Here is a 20,535-nt window from a genome sequence, read left to right as displayed (position 1 = left end):
GAGCACCCCAATGTGAGGGATGTCTCAAAAGGACCCTGGGCATCCTGTACTGGGTAGGATCCTCCTCTCACAATCCCAACACACAAACACCAACCATCCCATCCCAAGGCAAAGCTTGAGCACAGTTCCTGCTCCAGTCGATAATTTCCCTTGCTGATACAAAACCTGCATCTCATTCCAGCTTGGATGATTTCTCAAAGTTGACTGCAGAGTATGAGTTCATGCTGTAATTTCTAAGCAGTGAAATGTCCTCACTTCACCTTCCAGACCTGTATTGCTCCTCTCTGAGCTCACTCTAACTTTCAACATGTTTTTTAAAGAGTGGGTGCCAGGACTTGGATCTTTTAATTGCAGACTTCCCAGTGCACAGCTGGGACCCCTGCCTGTTAACCTGCCTCAGTATGTCAGCACATCTGAACATTCACAGCCATTTGCAAAGCTCTCAATTCCTCCCTAGATGTGCTGCTCCTTTCCAGGAGGCACTTTTCCCTGCTGGCAGCCTGGCTGTGTTTTTGAACAGTTCCCTGTTAGCTCTTGCTGGCCCTTGGCAAAGCCCTGTGAGGGGGTGAGGCCCTGGCACAGGCTGACCAGAGAAGCTGTGGCTGCCCCATCCCTGGAAGTGCTTAAGGCCAGATTGGATGGAGCTCTGAACAACCTGGGATAGAGATAAGTGTCCACAGCAGAGGAGTTGAAACACAATAATCTTTACAGTCTCTTCCAACCCAAACCATTCTGTGGTTCCCTGATTCTGTGATTACACACCCTGACTCCAGAATCCCTGGCTCCCTCAGCACTGGATCCTTGCCAGGCTCAGCAGCTGCTCCTCACCCAAGCAGCCAGGCACCAGCTCCACAGAAAGAACAGGGGGGAAATGGAAGCATTCCACGAGCCACTGTCAGCTCAAACATCTTTGCCTGCAGCAACCAAGTGGCTGTGTGAAAATAAATCAACAGAAGTGACTGCGCAGCCAGGAAGCTGATTCCACCCCCCTGGCTATTTCCAGTTGGGATGTGTAGGGGCTTCTTTTGTAGCTCACCAAACTTCTGCAAACACCTGAAACCCTCCCAGGTGTGACCACAACAGGAGGGCAATGCCAGTGGTATTCCAGTAAGAATACAAAGGCACTGCTGGGCTTTGGGGTGCCATGGATCTGTGCCACCTCTGCCCTGCACTCCTCCCTGGGAGCTTGGCAAGCTCAGCTGAGCTGTGCTGGATCCTGGAGCATCCCCCACAGCCCAGGGACAGCAGGGAAAAGCAACATGTAGGCAGCAGGAATCTAAGTGCCTTGCCCCCAGAGCGAGCAGGTCTGTTAGTGTCAAGTTACACACTTCAACATTGGCATTTTGGGAGATGAAAGCAGGAACACTCCAGTTCTGCCTGGGCTTTTGAATAATCCTGAAAACATAAATAATTAAGTAAGAAAAATGCAGTGAGAGCATTGAACACTGCGACTCCTTTGAGCCCTTCCATTCTACCATGCTGACATAGTTTATTTTTGCTTCCCTTTGCTTTGCCTTTGGTAAGGGAGTTCTGTTTCTGCCAAGGGAGAGCCCACCACTCTGCCTGACACAAACTCAACCATGAACTTTAAATCCACTGCTACATAACTGAACTTATTACCTTTTATTCTCAACTCTACTTTCTCTTAATGGTTTTAATTCTTCACAAAAGCAAGTGGAGGGATGGGGGCAGGAAACAATCCCAGTGTAGGATTCAAATAGGGCAGAGATCAAACAACTGTAATCAAAAATTCAAAAGAGACTCAATTAAACCAGCTGTTATAAAACATGAACAAAAGGAAAGGCTAATTCACTGTGTTTTTCTACAATGCAGACAACAGTGTTCCAACAAGAGGCTAGAGCAAGAAACCTTGTGTTAAGTCTCTTTCAAGTCCAGAGCAAATTCCTCAAGAGGGAGTTTACTGGAGCTACAGCAATTAACACAGTCTAGTTCATCCTTTCTGTGCTTTTGGAACATGCTTATTGTAGATGTTAATACCATTATGAGGAAAATCTTTTGGAGCAGTCTGAGGCCCATCTCGACAATCTGATTAGAGATTTGCAGCAATAAAGAGGATACAAGGAAAAGAGTGAATGGCCATGAATTACGGACAGCATCTGAAACTTAAGACTTTCTCCACTGGTTTGACTTTATGCAGAAAATGCAGCCATGCAGAACTAAAGCAAATTGATTCAATTCCCTTGAGGAAAGAGGAACAAATTTTCCCAGCAACATTCAGCCACAAGCATGCGTGACTACAAATTTGGATGGAGTGTACAATCAGTAATCTACAAACCAGCAATAAAATGAAACATTAGCCTTTCCCTACCCCTTCAGCAGTACATGGGCACTGCCAATTAAACCACCACCAGCAGGTGGAAAGGAAATGATAAAATAAAACCAAATGAAGGAGAAGATTATTTGATACTTAAGCCTACAAATTCTTTTGGACTGGTTCTCTCTTGTCTGTTTATACATCCACAATGGTGCCCTGGGCTGTCGTGGCTGCTGGAGGACAGAGGTTTTTCAGACTTTCACAACCTGAAACAAGTAGTCAGCTCTTCAAGGGAAGCCACTTCAGAAAAGGAAGCTGGACTTACCCTCTAAAGTCCTTTGCCCTGAAATGTGCCAGAAGCCCTCAGTCTGTATTTAATTCTGAGCAGGAGGGTTAGCTCCAAAGAAATTGAAGCGATGGCTCAGAAGTTAAGCATTTGCTCCACCCCTCTGCTGAATCAGAACTGCAGAAATAATTAGAAGCCTTCTAAAAAGGCCAACATCAAGATGAGAAAAGTGTTAATTTTAGAGAAAACAATTAAACTGCCATGATGAAAAAGCAGCTGCTTTACAGTTTGGGAAGAGTTTAAAGTATTTCAAAGGAGCCGGGGAAGCTCATAAAAGCACTGTCATAGTCCCATCAAAGAGAAAGCTAACTTTCCAATCTTATTCTCAGTCTTTCCAACTGCTAAGAAAAATTATTTAGACAGCGCTCGGTGTTTTATAGAACTACCAATTTACCTTGTAAGAATGCTTCCTGAGAGCAACGAGCTCAGTGCACTTCCAGGAAGAGCACATGGTATGGACTGAGTGAACAGCAAAACCAAGCAGGAAACTTTCCCAGAAAGTATTTCCTGAGTTCTATCAATCCCCCACCCCTGCAAGCAATTTTCCATACACATCAAAGTACCATATCCTGAGCACTTACAGGCAGTCTGCACTGAAGTCAAAGAATCACACAACAGAATCGATCCACTGAGGAATTGTCATGAATATTTCCCCAAGCAGTGATCAACGTTACCCTGCATGGCTTGGTTTCTCTGTTCACTCCTTCCTTTACTCAAGGGTGAACATTAACACCTATGTCAACAGTAGATGCCTCAAGAGAGAGGGTTCTCATAGCCCAGGTAAAGTTTTGCTGCTGCTTTGCCATCCCAGAGGGCTGCAGCCCCTTGTCCTCGGAGGTACCTGTGCAGAGGAGCTGATCCTGGACGTAGCCCTCCCCACAGGAAGGCACACACTGCCCGTCCTTCAGCAGCAGAGGTGCCAGGCATGAGGAGCACTCAAATCCATTGCTGCAGGCTGAGCAGGTTTCATTGCAGGCTGCCAGGAGAAAGGAAAGAGAGAAGGAAAATCAATCCCAAATCCCTGATGCAGACGGACCCCCCCCCCCGGTCTGACAAAATGAGATTATTTTGCCTCGTTGTAGCTCAAGAGTTCAAGAATTTGCTTCTGCTTCCATCTGAAACCTCCCAAAGTCTCATGGATACAGCACAGCACATGCCTGGATGCTTTCCCAACCTGTTCAGGACGAGCCCATGGGATCCCACAGCCCAAAGCACAGCATGCAGCAGAGGAGGGGGGTCCAGCCCCTTGCAGAACTCACCCAGGCAGGCCCCCCCGTGCAGGTAGAAGCCCCTTGCACACATCTCCACGCAGCGCCCATCCTGCAGCAGCTTCCTGGGGTCCCGGCAGGAGTCACAGCGATCAGAGGCCTGGGAGCAGCTCACACAGTCTGGGTGGCACTCACCTGGCACAGGGGCAACACACAGAGCAGTGTTGGCAGCCAGGAAGGAGCAAAAGAAAGCAACTCTGAAACCCAAGTGAAATTCACGGCTTGTTTCCCTGGGTGATGCAAGGTGTGCTAGCTTTGGAGTGAGTTTTTATACACTAGATTATTTCAAAGGGGCTAAATGTTTTATTGCTCTATTCAGTATGTGATGAGCCATTATAGAGACTCAGATTTTCTAGGCAGTTGATTAAAGGGATATTCACTGTCCACATGGTTTCTCAGCAGTGAAAATTGTAAGTCACCAGGAATCAATCGCCCGAAGCAACCTGAATTTGAGACTCCTAAAGCCAAACCCTGCAGTAAGTCATGACTCTGTGTCCATGCCAGGTCACAGCAGAGCTGGCAGACTGCTACCCCTACACAAAAACCTTGATGCCCCAGCACCACAGAAGGATCTCCTGGCCACAGGTAAGTGGAGAGATTCAGAACAGAACAATTTTTCTCTAGCTACAAAAAAGCCCCTCTGCTCCCAGCCAAGTGTTCTCAGAGAGGCTCCAAGCCAAAGGTTCTCAGTGAGAGGGAATATTTTCTGGTTTTAACATAAATACAGCAGTGCCCAGGGCTTTTTGCCTTCTCTTGGCTGAAAAGGAGTGGGTTCTCTCTGCCCTCTTCCTTCCAGCACATCTCTGAGAAGCAGCAATCAATTTTTGCTGGCTTTATGGAAGCAGATGCAGCAGGGGCTGGTGTTCTGGGCTCACAGATCAAACTGCTGCAGGCTGCACTTAGCATTTGTTTCTCATCCCCCACCACTGCAAGACAGAAGAAACACAGAGGGAAAAGAGTAGGTTTGGATGAGGGAAACTGTCAGTTACCTTTCAGGACACAAAAATGCAGGCTTGGCTCTGAATGTCCAATACCACAACTCCAAAGCCTAGGTTTTCCAACATGCTACCATGATGGAAGCTAAATGACCACTTTTTCAAGGATAGCCAGCAGACAGAGGCAATTCTTGATAAGGAGAAGGGAGAGGTGCTGAGAACACTGTATCATCTATCTCTTCCTCGGCAGCCTGTGCAGATGCTGTTTAGTCTCAAAAATCCAGGACAATTCCATCAGAACTTTCTAAAGCCTGTTTCCTTCAGTTTTCTATCTCTAGTGCTTTGCATTTCCATTAGCATGCAGCAAATAAAAAGCTTTAAAACAAGAAGATGGCAAATGTGCCCGGGCACTCCAGCACAATTAAACTGTGAAGCTATTTTCTTTTTTACTAAGATAAAGCATTAACTGGAGCACCCTGATAAAACCAAAGTTATGTGACTGCAACAAGAAGAGCTACCAAAAAGAACGAGCAACCCACAGCTAAAGCCTCCCAACCATGAAATGTAAATCCAAGGGAATGACAATATCCTGGAGAAAAAGGAATTTATAGGCAAAATTATCATATAGGCCAAGGCTAGGCTAGTCTTTCCAAACAATTATTAACTGGCAGCCAGTCAGTCTCGGGTGAGCTTGTGGCATTAACAGTGTGCGCACAGTCTTTCTTCCCACTCCCAAGAAATAATCAGGAGCCCATAAACTCCAAAACTCACGCTGGGATTCAAGAAAGGAGCAGTGGAAGAAAAAAGACAAAACATTTCAGGGGAAGTCACTGGGAGCCTCAAACTTATCTAAGAGCTAAACCGTAGAGTTAATCAGCGCCTGCAGACTGGGGGCTGGCTGAGAGCGGTGATGGGGGAAGGAAGGAGGGCAGCAGGGGTTCCAGAAGCAGGCAGGGCTCCGTACCTGGCTGGCAGCGGGGGCAGCAGTGTCCCTTGGCCTCCCGGGGCCGGCTGCCCGGTGGGCAGGGCAGGCAGGAGCGCTGGAAGCAGGTCACGGCCGCGTCCCGGCACTCGCACTCGCGGCACGGCCCCTCGGCCCAGCGCTGCGCGGCCTGCGGGAGAACAGGCCTTCAGGAAGCCGCCTGTGCCAGGCCGGCAGCTGAACGGCACAGAAAGGAGACAGCAGGTATTTCAAACGCTCACCAAGCTTTTCTGCCACGACCAACTGGGAAAAAACTCACACCTCAGTGTTTTACCTCACCTGGGGCAGAGAAAGGGATCTGAGCAAAGAAAGGCTCAGCGTCTAAAAAAATAGCCCCACACAACATTAAATTTCCTATTTCCCACTTTTGTTGGCAAGGAGCAGCTGTCAGCTCCAGCCCTCATCAGTGAGGGCAATGAAAAGTCCACTACTGGAATATTTAAACTTAATATTTAAATCAATGTTCCCTCTTTTCTCTTTAACTTCAGAGGGAAGTTCCTTGAAAATATTAATAATGGGCTCCTGCTGCAGTGAAGATTATAATCAGTGGGATACATTGGCAGAAAGCTACAGACTGCCCCAGCTCTGTAGCTTCTGCTTGATAGGATTAAAATCAACTATCATTATGAAATGTGCAGGAAACCTCTGAGTAGGGATATTAAATATTAAAGGAAAATGATTGATTGAGCTGCGCAGAGGAGACCAAGGAAAACTGAAATTCTGCAGCAGATGCACACAAGTGTTTCTGCAAACTGCAAAAGCAATCTGCAGACTATATTAATGGATTATTTTGCTACCACACTTGCAAATAATATCCTTCTCAGAACCAGAGGGGGAGAGCCAGCCCCTCCAAACCTTTGTGAGCAGAACTCACTATTCCCTGCTGCAATCCTGTACAAGGGTACTCACAGCTTTGGTATGCTCTTTGTAAACACAGTCGCTACGGCTGGAGATACATTCAGGACAGCACTTCCCCTCTAAGTGAATTAATTCTTCACCCTGTGAAGAAGAGAAAGGTTGCAGCAATTCCAACGGAATCAACACCGCCAAAACCACTGTGGAATGCCGAGGCAGAACAGCTCTTGCCCTGGAATGCAATCTCCAATATCTAATTTCACCTTATCTTCTCCCTATCCCGCTTCACCTCTGTAGGCAGAGGTTGGAAAACGTGCTTGGCCAATATTGCAGCTGCAGAATAAACCCCAGGAAAGGCCTTGGAATTCAGCGCTAAGGCCATTACCTCATCCTCAAATCCCGCAGAGAAATACTCCCCCTTTCTCCCATGGATCACTGGGATTTCACCAGGCCAACCTCAGGACTTCAATGCATAGAGGCTTACCTTCCTTTTCAATGTTCTACTTTTACTTCCCCAAGAGAATTTCAAAGCACATGCTCTATTTATCCCAGATGGAAAAAGCCTGTTCTTTGTCACAACTGTACAGCTCCGCAGATTCCACTTAAATAACTTCAGTTTGAAGATAAGAATTTAGCAGCAGGAGAAAGGAATAAAGTGCCCCAATTCACTACGACTCTTTGTGCCCAAGTGGAAGCTGAATATTTAGAAAAGAGAGAGATTTCTTTTTCCTAGGGAACGAGGACATAGCTCACAAGAAACAGCTTTGGTTTCCAGGATTACCAGTAAGTTTTTCTGATTTATGCCAGTTGGGTGTTTGTTCCAGGATCATTTTCCCTATGCCACACTGGCACACTCAATCTTTGTGTGGGACATAGACAGGGCAGCAGCAGCACTGGTCATTGCTAGGGTCACCAAGGAAGAACACCTAAGCCAGGCCACACTCTGGCATTCCTGAGCAGGGAAACAGAGGAGGAACCACCTGGTTCCTAGTCTCTGAGGACCACACACAGCCCAAATCTCTCCCTGCTGCTTCTATACATTTCTGCTCTTCAATTACTCCAAAATGCCTTTGGCAGGGTTTGGATCTCATGTCACTGCTGTGTACTGTAAACCCTGCCATCCCCACCCACATCCATAAACAGAGGCTATAGGAAAACTGGGTGCAGCTATCCATGGAACACAGCTTGCCTAGCCCCAAAAAAATGCAGCTGTGCTGCTCTGCCAAGGCTCAGAAAAGGGAGAGGCTGTGGGAGATAACATGTGGCTTTGCTGCAGAGAGATTGATCATATTCCAGGTGGAGAACATGCTCACAGCCTGCTGAAAATGGTTTTTTGAGGATTAGGTCAGAATCACCACGGACACTTTGCCGGGCGAGTTTGTTTGAAAGGGTTTGGAGCTGAACCGCTTGCAGTTCCTATCTGTGGCCTCATTACACTTCCAGTAGGAGGATGTGACCAGGAAATTAATAGTGCCTTGTGAGGAGAGAAATCCAAGAGCTCCTGGCTTCACACTGGCTCTGGTTTATTGAGGCAGGTGCCTGAGCAAACAGATCTGCAACTTTAGAAGGAAAATACAAAGGAGAAAGAAAACATGGCATTGTTTTCTGAGCAAACATTTTCTTGTAATTAATTAATGCACACCTTGCACTACTGAGGCAAACCAGGACTGAACATGACTTGAGGGGTTTTGAACCTACACGTTAACATCTCCAGCTGTTGCTCTGCAAGACACCTCTGGCTTTTCTGAACAGTGGATTTTTTTTGTCAGTACCCAAGATGTAGCATGAATATTAACTAATCCTCCCCACTGAGCCATGACAGCAGGCCATCATCATTAGTGTAAATGATCCAATTTACAGCCAGGAGCACGCAGGCAGCTCGCTCAGTGCACGAGATTTTATGGCAACCACGACTTTTCATCCAGCAAAATCTCTCTGAGCAGTTTCAGTTCCCGTGATCAGCAGCAGCACCACGCCAGGGGTGACTTTGGGTCCCACACTCAGGGCATTTTGGCTCTTTCAAAGGCACAGCCACAGGTGAACATCCACTTTTATGCCTTGATGCGCCCTTTTGTGTCCCATTTGGGAGCCCATGTGTGGGTTTTTACTCCTCTGAACACTCATTAAAACAAGCTAATCCAGTGAAACCGTTATGCTGGGTTTTGGCTGGACCTCAGACACACCACAAGGGTGCTGCTGCTGCTGCTCAAGAGTTAGCACACACAGGCAGGGTCACCAGAAAAGCATCACCACTGAGGCAGAAAACCCAGGAGGCCACAATTCTTTCCCTTTTCCTCACTGACACTGTGGAGCCGTAGGCATAAAACAGGTAAGAACCCACCAATTGAAACAGATCACAGAAACACTGAAAGGTTTGGGCTGGAAGGGACAAATGGCCCTGGACACTTCTAGGAATGGGGCAGCCACAGCTTCTGTGGGCAACCTGTGCCAGGGCCTCAGCACCCTCACAGGAAGGATTTGTTCCAAATATCCAATTTAAACCTACGTTCTGCCAGTGTGAAGACATGACCTCTTATTGTGTCACTCCAGACCCTTGCAAAAAGTCTCTCCATGTTTCTTGGAGCCCCTTAGGTACTGGAAACTGCAATGAGGTCACCCCAAAGCGTTCTCTTCTCCAGGATGACCAATCCTCTCAGCCTGTGCAGTGACAGACAACACAGAAGTCTTATCCCACTACAAAAAAAGCCAATTCAAAGCATGTGGGGGAAGCATTCAACCCTATCGAATGCATTTTGCACATCCACTGCAGAGCAAATATAACATAACCTGGCAGGGAGGGTATTAGTTTTGGAGTAAACAGCACTGGGAATAAAACACCTTGCCAGCCTCACTTCCATGCTGAGAGTGACATGGAAAAAATGAAGAAAAGTAGAACACTGACTTCCATGTCCAACTACCTTCCTGAAGACCACTGCAGCATGCAGAATGAAGATAAAAGGAACATTTCTTAGGCTTTAAACCATCTCTGACCTGCACATTTTCCCCATGTTCAGCTCCTGTTAAGTCCAGTGATCACCACTGAATCCCCTGTGTGTCTGACCCTCCACTACAGCAAGCAGACACAGCATGGGAGGGAATCCAAGTTAAATTAACTGGATTTGCTTCACAGTGGAAGCCCACTGTGCAAACTTGCATGGGAAATTCCAGGTTTGCTATCCTCTGTGAAATATTTTTGAGGGGATTGCACAAAACGATGGCTGGTTCTTCAAGTGCCTCAAGTTGAGAAACAAGAAAAAAGGGAGGGGAAAAAATAAGATCCCAAGCCTTGAGAAGAAAGCCTTTCTCACCTTGGCACACTCCACTTTGGCACACTCAGCTCCCTGGCAGGTGACTTCCCCCTCCTGGCACATGCAGAAGTCACAGAGGGTGCTGTTCCACATCTCCCCGTGGTACCTGATGGTGCCACCATCCAAGCAGCTCCCTTTGGAAGACACACACTCCTCACAGCACTTCCCAGGGCGCTGCACCTTGCTCTGCCCCTGGAAACAGCACCCAGAAGTGAGCAGGGCTCTCTGAGGCCCCTGGCACAGCAGAAGTGCAGCTGGGCTCTCAGAGGTGGGTGATTTTTCAGTACCTCCTCACAGGTGACAGAGCCACAGGTCTCCCTCAGACACCTGACTTCCCCTCTCTGACACACACACGTAATGCAGGCATTTTTTTGCCACTGCTCCCCGTGCTGTTGAAAAAGAACATGGATAGAGCTGTTAAACACTCTTGGAAAACAACCAAATTCCTTCCAGAAACCTGAGCTGCTTATGAAATATGATGGCTCCTTCTGCATGTCTGTATCAGATAATAAACTTTCCTTAGAAAATGCTGATCTCTACGTGCTCAGCAAACAGGAAGGAGAGGGGCTGAGGTCTAGATCACACTGTGGATGTGTATTTCTCATTAATTGCAAGCTAGTGGCTTTGGGGAGGCCTAAACTACTATTATTAGCCAAAAAGAATCATTGACAGAAAATCCCACACACATTAAATAATGCACTCAATTAATTCCAGATGACACAATGAAAGCTATAAATACTTTGACCACCAGTGCTTTCTGCTTTCCTCCTTCAAAACAAATGCAGAAGGAAAGTGCCTCATCTGCTTTGGCCAGCAAATTCTTATCAAGTCCTGATTTCTTTCAGCTCTCCTGCCTTGCCAGGAGGGAAAAAAGCAGTGTTTGTAGTAAGCTATCAGTGCTGGCACAAAGTCAGAGGCTGGGGAGAAGGGAAAGAGAGATGTGCCAAAAATTGGGAGTGGTTTTGGTGTGGTTTGTCACAAGTCACCTGGAACGTTCTTCCCGACACCGAGCAGGGCTTGGGGACACATTCTGGGCAGCATTTTCCAGGAGGCAGAACCATGACTTCCTCCTAAACAGAAGGCAGAGACAAGGGAAAGAAAGCATGAACATCAGTGCTTGGAATTCCAGGCATTTAGCATCCATGGGATAACCCTCTGCCACTCAGGGCTTCATTTTGGCCCCACAGGAGCAGAGTAAAAGGCTTTAAAGATGTTTTCACCACCTCATTTTCTGTGCTTATTTAGATGGCAGGTGTGAATATATGGAGAGATGCAGATAAATTCATACACATGACATAAAGTGTTTACATTCAGGTATATAGAGGAAAAAAATAATTATACAGCTTGCAGGGAAGACAATAAAGCAGGAGATGGATGAGAGAATTTTTTTTCTGGAATTGCCACATTCTGAGGTTTTGAAGGTGTGATTTACACTCACCACCTCTCAGGCATCTGCACTGTTTTAGTTAAATCCATCCATACTGTCTGTGCAGATGCTAAATTATGCTTAAAACTGGATTTTTCCAATTTCAATTTTTTTTACAATGGATTTAAATCATGTTGGAAAATGCTGGCACTTCACACCAATATTAATTTTCCTGTGTGCCTCAACTCCAACCATCCAAAACCTGGCTAATTCCATTGCTCCCAGTCCATGTATATCCTACAGCTGGGAACAGCACTGCTCATCAGTCAAACCCTGAGCTCCCAAAGAAACAGTGGAAGACTTTGCACAAAAGTTACCAAGCAAAATTTCCCAGCAGAGTTAAAGGACCTTTTTTGTGTATTTTGGTGGCATGCAACTGGAATTTTTGGCATTCTTCTCCCTCAGCTCCTAGGGAAGAGCAAAGTTATCAGAAAGATGGAAGATGAGAGTTTAATCCTGGGAGAATTTTTGTCTTGGCTTTTGTGGAGTGGAGAACAAAGGAAGGGACAGAGATAAAGGCCCATGCAAGAAAATTTTTGGTTTGGCTGAGATCAGAACAGGTTCTTTGCACACCCTGCTAATGTCCCTTCCAGTGGGACATTAGGAAATGCCTGGAACACCATCAGAACTGGCTTTCTGCTGCATTAACTTGGATGCTGCTACCCAATTACTCTCAAATACATCCCAGCAACAACCCAGTCACTCCTGATTCCATAAATTACATCCTAATGATTAGCTGATTAAACATTAGTGCAATGGTTCAGCAGGTAACGCCAGCCCACTTGGAGTGGGAAAGGAGGGATCTAAAGCAGGCAAAAATTCCTTTTAATGCACAGTACTTTGTAAATGAATACTAATGGAATATCTCAGGACAAAGCAAAACACAATTAACACACACACATACACACACACTAACAGGTGGGGTTTCATCTATCAAAAAAAAAAAAAAAAAAGTGTTAATTGTCCAAACATCTGTCCAGTAACAGAAAGCTGGAAATGCATCAATAGAGAAAAAGGTTTGTCAGTACTGCTTTTGATTTTCTCAGTGAAGAGTTCTCATTCAGGGAGCTCCTGGATTCATCATTGGATATATCAAAAATACTTGGAAAATGGCAGTCCCTAAAACATAAAGTCAAGGTCAGAGACAAGGATTTCCAGGGAAACAGTTCCAGGCATGCTGCTGCAAAGGAGTACACCAAGGGGCCCAAAACCAGGGTACCATGGGCCCCATGAAAAAGATCCAAAGAGCACAGTCACACCCTCCAACACAACAACAAGAATTCCAAAATCTAAGTGATTTGCCCTGAGTCCGGAGTACTGTGAACAGTTTGCTGCCTTTCCTAACCCTGTGTTAATGCTGTGTAGAGTCTTGTAGGGTTTTGGCTGTGTTGATCCCTGCATAAATGCTAAAAACTCATCACTTGTCCACAGCAAAGACCTTGGACACAGCAGTGTCCCTCCTCTCCTAACTGGACTAAAACCGTGAGGTTGCCTAACTTCTCTTCCCAGTTTTGTTGTTTTCTAAACACAGAGACAGAAGGAACACTGCTCTGAGACTTTTCTTTCAGCTCAAGTTGCCTTGTTTTTCTGAAGGCAAAAGGGGAATTTCACCCACAGTTGACTACTCTCAAATGCACTTCTAGAGTTCTTGTACAAAAAAAAAAAAAAAAGTAATGAAATCTGTAGATCAAGCTTTCCAGCTGCAAACCAAACATTGAAATTTGTAAAGTTAAACCCCATTATAAATCTTGTGTTTTCATTCCTTCACCCAACAGAAACAAAAACATTTCCTGATCAACTCCAGATCAATTTTTTTTGAGTGGAAACAAATAGTTTCTTTATACATAATTTTTGCCTAATTAACCAGCAAAGGGATGATAAAAATGAAATGATGAGGAAAGAAAGTATTAGGGAACAGACACACAGGCTTCACCGTCACTCCACACATTTCTGCAGGGCAAATATCTCTTTTCCAAACCACCCACTTGTCACCCAGAAGCTTTGCTTGCTGGTTTGTTCCCCAGCATGAGAAATGCACGCTGCCCACAGGAAGGGAGGTGCTGAGGAGCATTCCCAGAAGGCTGGAGGGTGCTGACCTGGCTGCAGAGCAGAGGCTGGCAGGAAGCTGTGGAGCACTGAGCTGCACCATCCCTGCAGACACACCTGGAGCACCGACCCAGGCTCCAGCCCTCTCCATCCTGGAACACGCGGCCATCAAAGGAGCAAGGCTCTAAGGGACAGGAAAACAAGGAGGAGGTTTATTTTCCAATGCCCTTTCATCCCTTTCTGTCACCCATAGTTAAAACACAGCTCCTGTGCATCTCAGAATTCCAAACTGCCAAAGCAGGTTAAGAGGGCAACAATTCCCCCAGTTTCCAAGGGGCTTGTGCGTTAAGAGCTCTGGATGCATCACTCCCACTGGGACTCTACAAGGAAAGGCACCCAACAGCTGAAGAAGCATTTCTGGAACTTGCACTCCAAGTGCACAGGGAATACCTGAGGTTTCTTTCCCTGTTTTAATCTCCAAAATGAGGACAACATTAGGCACATCTGCTCCCTGCTCAAAGCTTGCCCCCACCTCTTGGCCCATGAGTGAAGCCATTAAAAATGTAAAGATGGCAGCAGGAGAGAAAGGGAATTTCTCACAGTGTGTCCCCAACAAAACTGCACAAAAACAGAAAAGCTTTCCAGATTTGGGGTTAAAAGGAGGTTCTGAGCTCAGACAGTACTCACCACCAGGGCCCACACATCTGGGACAGCAGGAGCCCTGGGCAGTGTCCTGCAGCTCCCCTTGGGCACAGGTGAGGGCTGGGCAGGTCCTGGGGCTGCAGGTCACCTTCCCGTGGGCGCAGGAGCAGCGCACACATGCCGAGCTGGCCCACTGCGTGCCGTGCTGCACACAACACAACAACACAACCAAGGGCACAGTGAGAACTGGAAATGAGCCTTGTCCCCCTGCAAGTTCCTCCTCTCTCCAGGATGAGGCTTGGCACTGATAAAAAGTGGTTTTCTGACCACGTGGCAGCAGGATTGGGATGTGAAATGCAATTGAGGTACGAATACATCCGTATCTTTTTTGTGGGGATGCTTGCCCAAAGAACAGGCTCAAAAAGAACCAAAAGACAAAAGCTGCAGCAGGAGAACAGCACAGGAAAATGCAGAAATAGCACAAGAAGAAATGTAATGTATTATGATAAAACACAGTGCCACCAAATGACAGGCACAAAGAAACACGAGAAGAGGATGCGTATGCTACCCCTCCTGTTCCAGATTTTGTTTAGCTTGTACCAGCTTCATGCTGGCCATGCCTCATGCTGGAACAAAGGGTTTCAACATCCATCTCAGGTGTGGAGAGCACAGCCCTCCAATATGCACAGCCCTGCAAATATGTCTGGGCATTTTAGCATATTTCTTGAGTTTGGATCTGACTTGCTTCTTGTGAAACAGAAAAGTCTGTAAGAGACCACACATAGGACTTGAGTTTGCTGTTAAGTCATTTTTCTACATTTGCCAGTTGTTTGACATGATTCATTAACTACTACCCATGAATCTTGATTTTTTTCCTCATCTCCAGACACTTATTCTGATTGTTTTGGCCTTTCAGCCCCCCTGGGTGAAACCACATCCCAGAACCTGCTCTGTGAATAATTCAGGATTACAGAACACAGAACCCAGGTGGCAGAGCAGCAATCAATCTCTGGCAGCATAGGTGGCTGCTGAGAGGAAAGCTTCTCTGAGCACAGCTAATATGTCAAGCTCTCTGTGCTTTGCTCCCCTTCTGATGTTACTGTACTGCCTCAGCCAAGCACAGAAACAGCAAAGGGAAGGAATCAGTAGGGGAATTTCTCCCATTAAGCCACGCAGGACACACAACTGCTCAGCAACTGCAAACCCTGCTGACCAAACTCCTGCTAAATTCCACTCCCTGGCAGTGACAGGATACAAATGCAGAGATCCATCCTTCCCCTGCACAGCAGCTCAGCAGCCTCCACTGGCTGCAGCAAACAGGGAGCTAAAAGCAGGTAAGGATGGTCCCTGATGAGGCAGGGGGCAGGGCACTCACGCTGTGGATCTGTCCCTCGTGCTGGCAGAATCCTTCGGCTCGGGAGGCACACTGGGGGCAGCACTTGTTGGAGGCTATTTGGAGCACTTCTCCCTGAAAAGAGACAGGATTCCAACAAGCAGCTGACATCAAACAGGGACTCTAAAATGAAAGTGAAGCCATGAGGCCTGGCTGGACCTGGTGCTCTCAGCTCAGAAAGGAGAGGTTTCAGGTGAAATACAGAATGCTGCTGCACTACATTGCCTTTCTGAGAGGTGGCACAGCACTTTGTGTGTTTGACATTGTGCCCTCAAAATAACAGCAGAATTTACACCCCCAAGAGTACAGCTGGGAATTCTTCAGCTGAACCAGTTTTCAAAGAATGAAAAACAAAACTCAAGGTTCTTCACTAAAAGGCCACTGAGAAACATGGGACAGATGTTGCTGAAACAAGATCAGCCATATTTGCATAAATCTCATAATGAGTAGATAAGAAATAAACCATAGAGAAAGACGATGATTTCTGACCTTGCTTTTCTGTTGGCGGTTTAGCCTTGAAGCATGAAAGGATTTTTTTCTTCTGAGATCCTTGGTGATCCTTTTCAATGTTTAAATGACCAGATGTTTTTGGAACACTTAAACATTTTATCTTGGAGATTGCCCATGTCGAGGAGTCACACAGATTCGCTTGACACTATAAACCTATTTCCCTTTATGAGCTTTAAAGTAGCTACCTTTTCATTTATCTGATTTTTATCATTTTATCTAGTGCACTCATTATTACATGTGCCATGACAGCACTTGATCTCCCTCCTCTTTAGCACAAAAATTCCTACTCGTTCAGTCTAGCTTTAATCAATACACAGCAATAATAATGGGGAAAACCAGTAAGAATCAAAATTATTTCCTCATTAGTGCTGTCATATTGGAAAACATTTTAACCTGCTTCACAAAGCCATATAATTATCCTGACAGCCTCTTTAAAACACTCTTTTTCACTGCTATTTGTGCACTCTACCCCAGCAATCCAGATGTTAATGCAAGGCCAATCCCATGGCCAATTAACGAAGACCCAGACAAAAACAAGCAGGAGACAAGGAAAGCTCAGCAACCATCACGAGGAAGAAGAAACTGGAGGACAGACAATCTCAGCTCTGTTGTTGCTCAGCAGAGTGGAAAGTGCCCATCTGCACCTTCCAGGGAGCCCCAGCCCCACCTCCAAAGGAAGGGAGGCTCATGCTGGGAGGCTGGAGCCCAGTTCAGGGGCTTCCTTTGGGATCAAGCTGCTCCAACACCCAGCCTCTGGCTGCAGCCAAGGGGACAAAGGCTTCCCCCACGATGTGTTGTCGCTCCAAGGAGGAGTGCAGGGACTCAGAGCCCGTGCCTGGCTCTGGGCAGCCACAGGCACTCAGCCCTTACCTTCTGGAAGTCACACTGAGGGGCTCTGCAGACTGTAGGCTGGCAGGTGACAACGCCGCTCCGGCACCGGCAGTCCTGGCAGGAATCCGGCTTCCAGGAGGTGTTATTCTGCAAAGCAAGTTGGAAACCAGGCCCATGCAGCACAGGGCACGTCCTGTCTTGACAGCACCTCTCAAATAGCTCCACAGAGACGGACTGCAACGGAGCCCCTCCCTCCCACACGCTTCTCAGGCCCTGTGTTGGCACTTGTCACTCAGCAGCTTCCAAAACACAGCTGAAAGACGAGGCCATGCAGGGCCAATCATCAGCTCCAACAGCAACACAATCCAACCTCCAAGAGCCCCAGGTGAGTACAACATCTCTGGAAAACTTCCCTGTGATCAGGCTCACACTGCCCACACTGCAGGGTGATCCCAGGTGGTGCTGAGGCAGCAGAGGTGGCTTTGAGACAAAGCCGCTCCTGGGCTTTGCTCTACCTGGGCACGTGTATTCCCAAACACCACGGAGGAGACTCTGGCCATGCAGAGAGCCTGAAACATCTGGAAACAGCTGTCACCACCACTCCATCAGTGCACCCAGCTGGAACACCCACAGCTAATTCACAAGGGTTTCCACCAGCCGTGCTTGACCCCCTTCCATTCCCTCCCCGCTGAGGTCACGATCCCACGCTGCCTCCACAAGAAAAGGGCAAGAGGAGGATCAGTTTCTCAGCTGAAACACTGCTTGCAGCTAGACAATCCCTGTCCCTGTTGTATAGACAAACACTGGCACCACACAGGATGTTCTCCTGGGTAGGATGGACAGCCCCCAGCCCAGTCATCCAGCCTCTTTTCTAAGGAGACCAGACCTTGCTGTTCATTTACACCGTGTAGTGATTTACCTCAATATACTCACAGTGCTAGGCAGGACTTAGGAAGGATGATTAACAGTTGACTGCCACGAGCACATTTACAGCTAACTACTAAAACTGTTAAGCATAATGATAAAATACTGAAATGTGCCTTAAAGGCCCATTAGGACGCTTAATGAGAGAAAAAATATCCTGAAAAACCAGGCCACTTGCTCAGGCACTTCAAGAACATCAATCTGCAAATAGTGGGATGGCTGAAAATATTAAAAAAAAACCTCCTTGGGTCTCTGCCCTGCTTTCCAAAAGCATTTCTCCCACATCAGTGGCAATGCTGACCTTAGAAGGTGCACAGCCCCTGGGCAAGGCAAAGAGGGATGGTAATTCCTGCTCAGGAACACAGCTGGCTCTCCCCTGGCTCACACAGGGCTGCAGAACAGAAACCCTGACATCATCTCTGCCAGCAGATTGATGGTGCAGTTAGGGAAGAAATGAAGGTTAAGTGATGTGTGTGCCAAGCTGTAGCTAACACATACACTGGAGTTAACTCATCCTGCTGGCTTCAGCAGAGCTCCGTGTTGGAAAGCTGGCAGGGAAGGCAGCCACAGGGTAACCAGGAGTGGGAAGGGAGGGGACAGACTCAGTGCCCCATCCTTTGGTTCTCCTAAACCTTCACCTCTGATCTCTCATGCTTAGTAAAACTTTTAAAAAAGGAAAATCATTTTCTCCATGGAATAATAACCAAAGGAACCTCATGGCACAATGTCAACACAGAGCCATCCTTATTCACATTTTTAGACTTAAATGCTCAGGTTTGTGGTAAGAAAACCCCTCTTTGCTCTTCCTCCTCCCCTGGTTTCTATCACAGCCCAAGCAGGCTGGCTCCTGTCTGTGGGCTCAAATCAGCTGCTTCTAAATTCCTTTTGCCAGGTAGAGGATCAAAACCAACACTTCCCGGCAGAGTTTTAAAAAATTCATTATCTAGTTAACAGTCAGGAAATTACCACCTGATCTGTTGGGATATGAGAGTTTCCCAAGCACTTCACGGGTCTCAGTGTCCAGCTCTTTGGACAATTCAACATTTAGATTAGGATTCCTGGCAGCAGACCTAAAGTGTCCAGTTTGGAAAGTCTGGATCCCACCTATCTGTCCTGTTGTGAGGTGAGTTTGCTGGTGCTCACCCAGCAGGCACAAGGACACCTCAAAGCTCCCAGGCAATGCAGTTCCAAACATAGAGGAGGACTTTGCAGTAGACACCCAAAGAACTGCTGGAAACCTGCCTGGCATCTTCTCCAAGGCTCTGCACCTCACTGGACAAATTATCTGCTGCAAGCTAAGTGCTGGATTCCAATCCTGTTGAGAGTGTGTTTTTATCAATGACAATTTCAGGGGCTTTTTCCTTACCAGTACTAATATAATTAACAGTATAAATAATGAAATACCATGCAGAGAGCGCTTTGAAGATGGAAAAGATTCCTTAAACACCAAGTAGTGCCATTATAATTTATTAATTCCCTGGATTTCCCTACATCAAAAGAAGAAATGATACCTAATTCAACTGAATTTTAAAACACCATGCTGCAAGAAGAGATACATCTACATTACTTGGGCCAGCCTGCAGAACAGGGGCCAAAAAACCAAGAAATGCTCCCAAACCTTTTGAGCCTGCAGACAGCCAGACCAAGACAAAATGAGATAAAACTGGAGACACAGGAGCACAGTGTGATGGGTTTGGAGAATACTGATGAGGATTTATAAAAGGATAAAAGAAGGAGGCAAGAACACAACAAGCAGTAAAAGCAAAGAAAAAGCTCCAAAGAGCAGACATGGAGCAAAGGGAGCCCAGAGCAGCTGTGAGTGCTCCTGGTTTGCTGCTGTCACCCTGTCACATGAACCAGAGCACAGAAAGACCTAAATCTCTTGGAGCAGTTCTTTTTCAACTGGCTATCAGCACTTCAGACAGCTGCACCTGTCCCTCCTCGACCTCAACAACAAAAAAAACCCACCCCACCCAACAAATCACAAATAACCAGTCTGCTATTAATATGTGAAAAGCCTCAGTAATTTATTCAGGATATCATCACACCAGATAACACTGTGGGAGCTATTCTGGTGCAGCGACAGGGGAAACAAGAAGCACACAACAGCTGGTTTGCATCCTCTTATGGCTCCCTGAAAATACCCAGTCCATGCCTGAAATGTCCCTGGGTGCTGGGGTGTCCCCTGCAGCACGCAGGACCTGTGAAGCCGGTCCCTGGGGTGGTGGCATGGCTGTAGTTGCTCAGCAGGGTGAAGGCAGCAGAGCACAGCTGCAGCCCTTGTGCCAGCCAGGGGTCGAGCTGCACGTTTGTGCTGTCACAGCAAAAACAAGGGGGTTGCTGCTTGTCCTGCACCCCACCAATCACCTGAGGGTGATGAGGGGTCTGGAACACCTCTCCCACGAGGAGAGACTGGGAGCTGGGCCTGGTTAGCCTGGAGAAGACTGAGAGGGAATCTCATCAATCCATACAAGCATCTCCAAGGTGTGCCAGTTTTTGGTGTGCCCAGTGACAGGAGAAGAGGCAGCAGCCATAAACTAACACACAAGGAGTCCCACCTCACCACGGGGAAGAGCTTCTTTCCATGAGAGTGGCAGAGCACTGGGACAGCTGCCCAGGGACCAAACTCACCCAGACCCATCCCTGTTCCAGGTGACCCTGCCTGGGTTGGACTGGGTGACCTGCAGAGCTCCCTCCCACCCCCAGCCATTCTGGGATTCTGTGGGTAACTCTCCCAGAGGCTGCTCTGCCCCAGACTCTGCTTTGGGGAGCAGGGAGCTGAGAGACCCCTGGG

The 20,535-nt window shown here is 47.1% G+C and overlaps 1 protein-coding gene across 1 annotated transcript in view; it reads right to left on the bottom strand.

The window, feature by feature from the left end:
- FRAS1 (Fraser extracellular matrix complex subunit 1) overlaps nt 1–20,535 on the bottom strand; it is a 105,746-nt gene that overhangs the window by 56,494 nt on the left and 28,717 nt on the right. Inside the window, exons 3-13 of the mRNA XM_063158094.1 lie at nt 16,857–16,964; nt 15,459–15,551; nt 14,129–14,288; nt 13,492–13,625; nt 10,956–11,039; nt 10,257–10,358; nt 9,970–10,161; nt 6,716–6,805; nt 5,789–5,936; nt 3,881–4,024; nt 3,463–3,597 (exon numbers count right to left, since the gene is read on the bottom strand). Coding sequence (XP_063014164.1) covers nt 3,463–3,597; nt 3,881–4,024; nt 5,789–5,936; nt 6,716–6,805; nt 9,970–10,161; nt 10,257–10,358; nt 10,956–11,039; nt 13,492–13,625; nt 14,129–14,288; nt 15,459–15,551; nt 16,857–16,964 — 1,390 coding nt within the window. The remainder of the gene's footprint in view (nt 1–3,462; nt 3,598–3,880; nt 4,025–5,788; nt 5,937–6,715; nt 6,806–9,969; nt 10,162–10,256; nt 10,359–10,955; nt 11,040–13,491; nt 13,626–14,128; nt 14,289–15,458; nt 15,552–16,856; nt 16,965–20,535) is intronic.

Source organism: Melospiza melodia, chromosome 5 (genome assembly GCF_035770615.1).
Source record: "Melospiza melodia melodia isolate bMelMel2 chromosome 5, bMelMel2.pri, whole genome shotgun sequence".
NCBI lineage: Eukaryota > Metazoa > Chordata > Aves > Passeriformes > Passerellidae > Melospiza > Melospiza melodia.
This window is presented reverse-complemented; position numbering and strand designations above follow the sequence as displayed.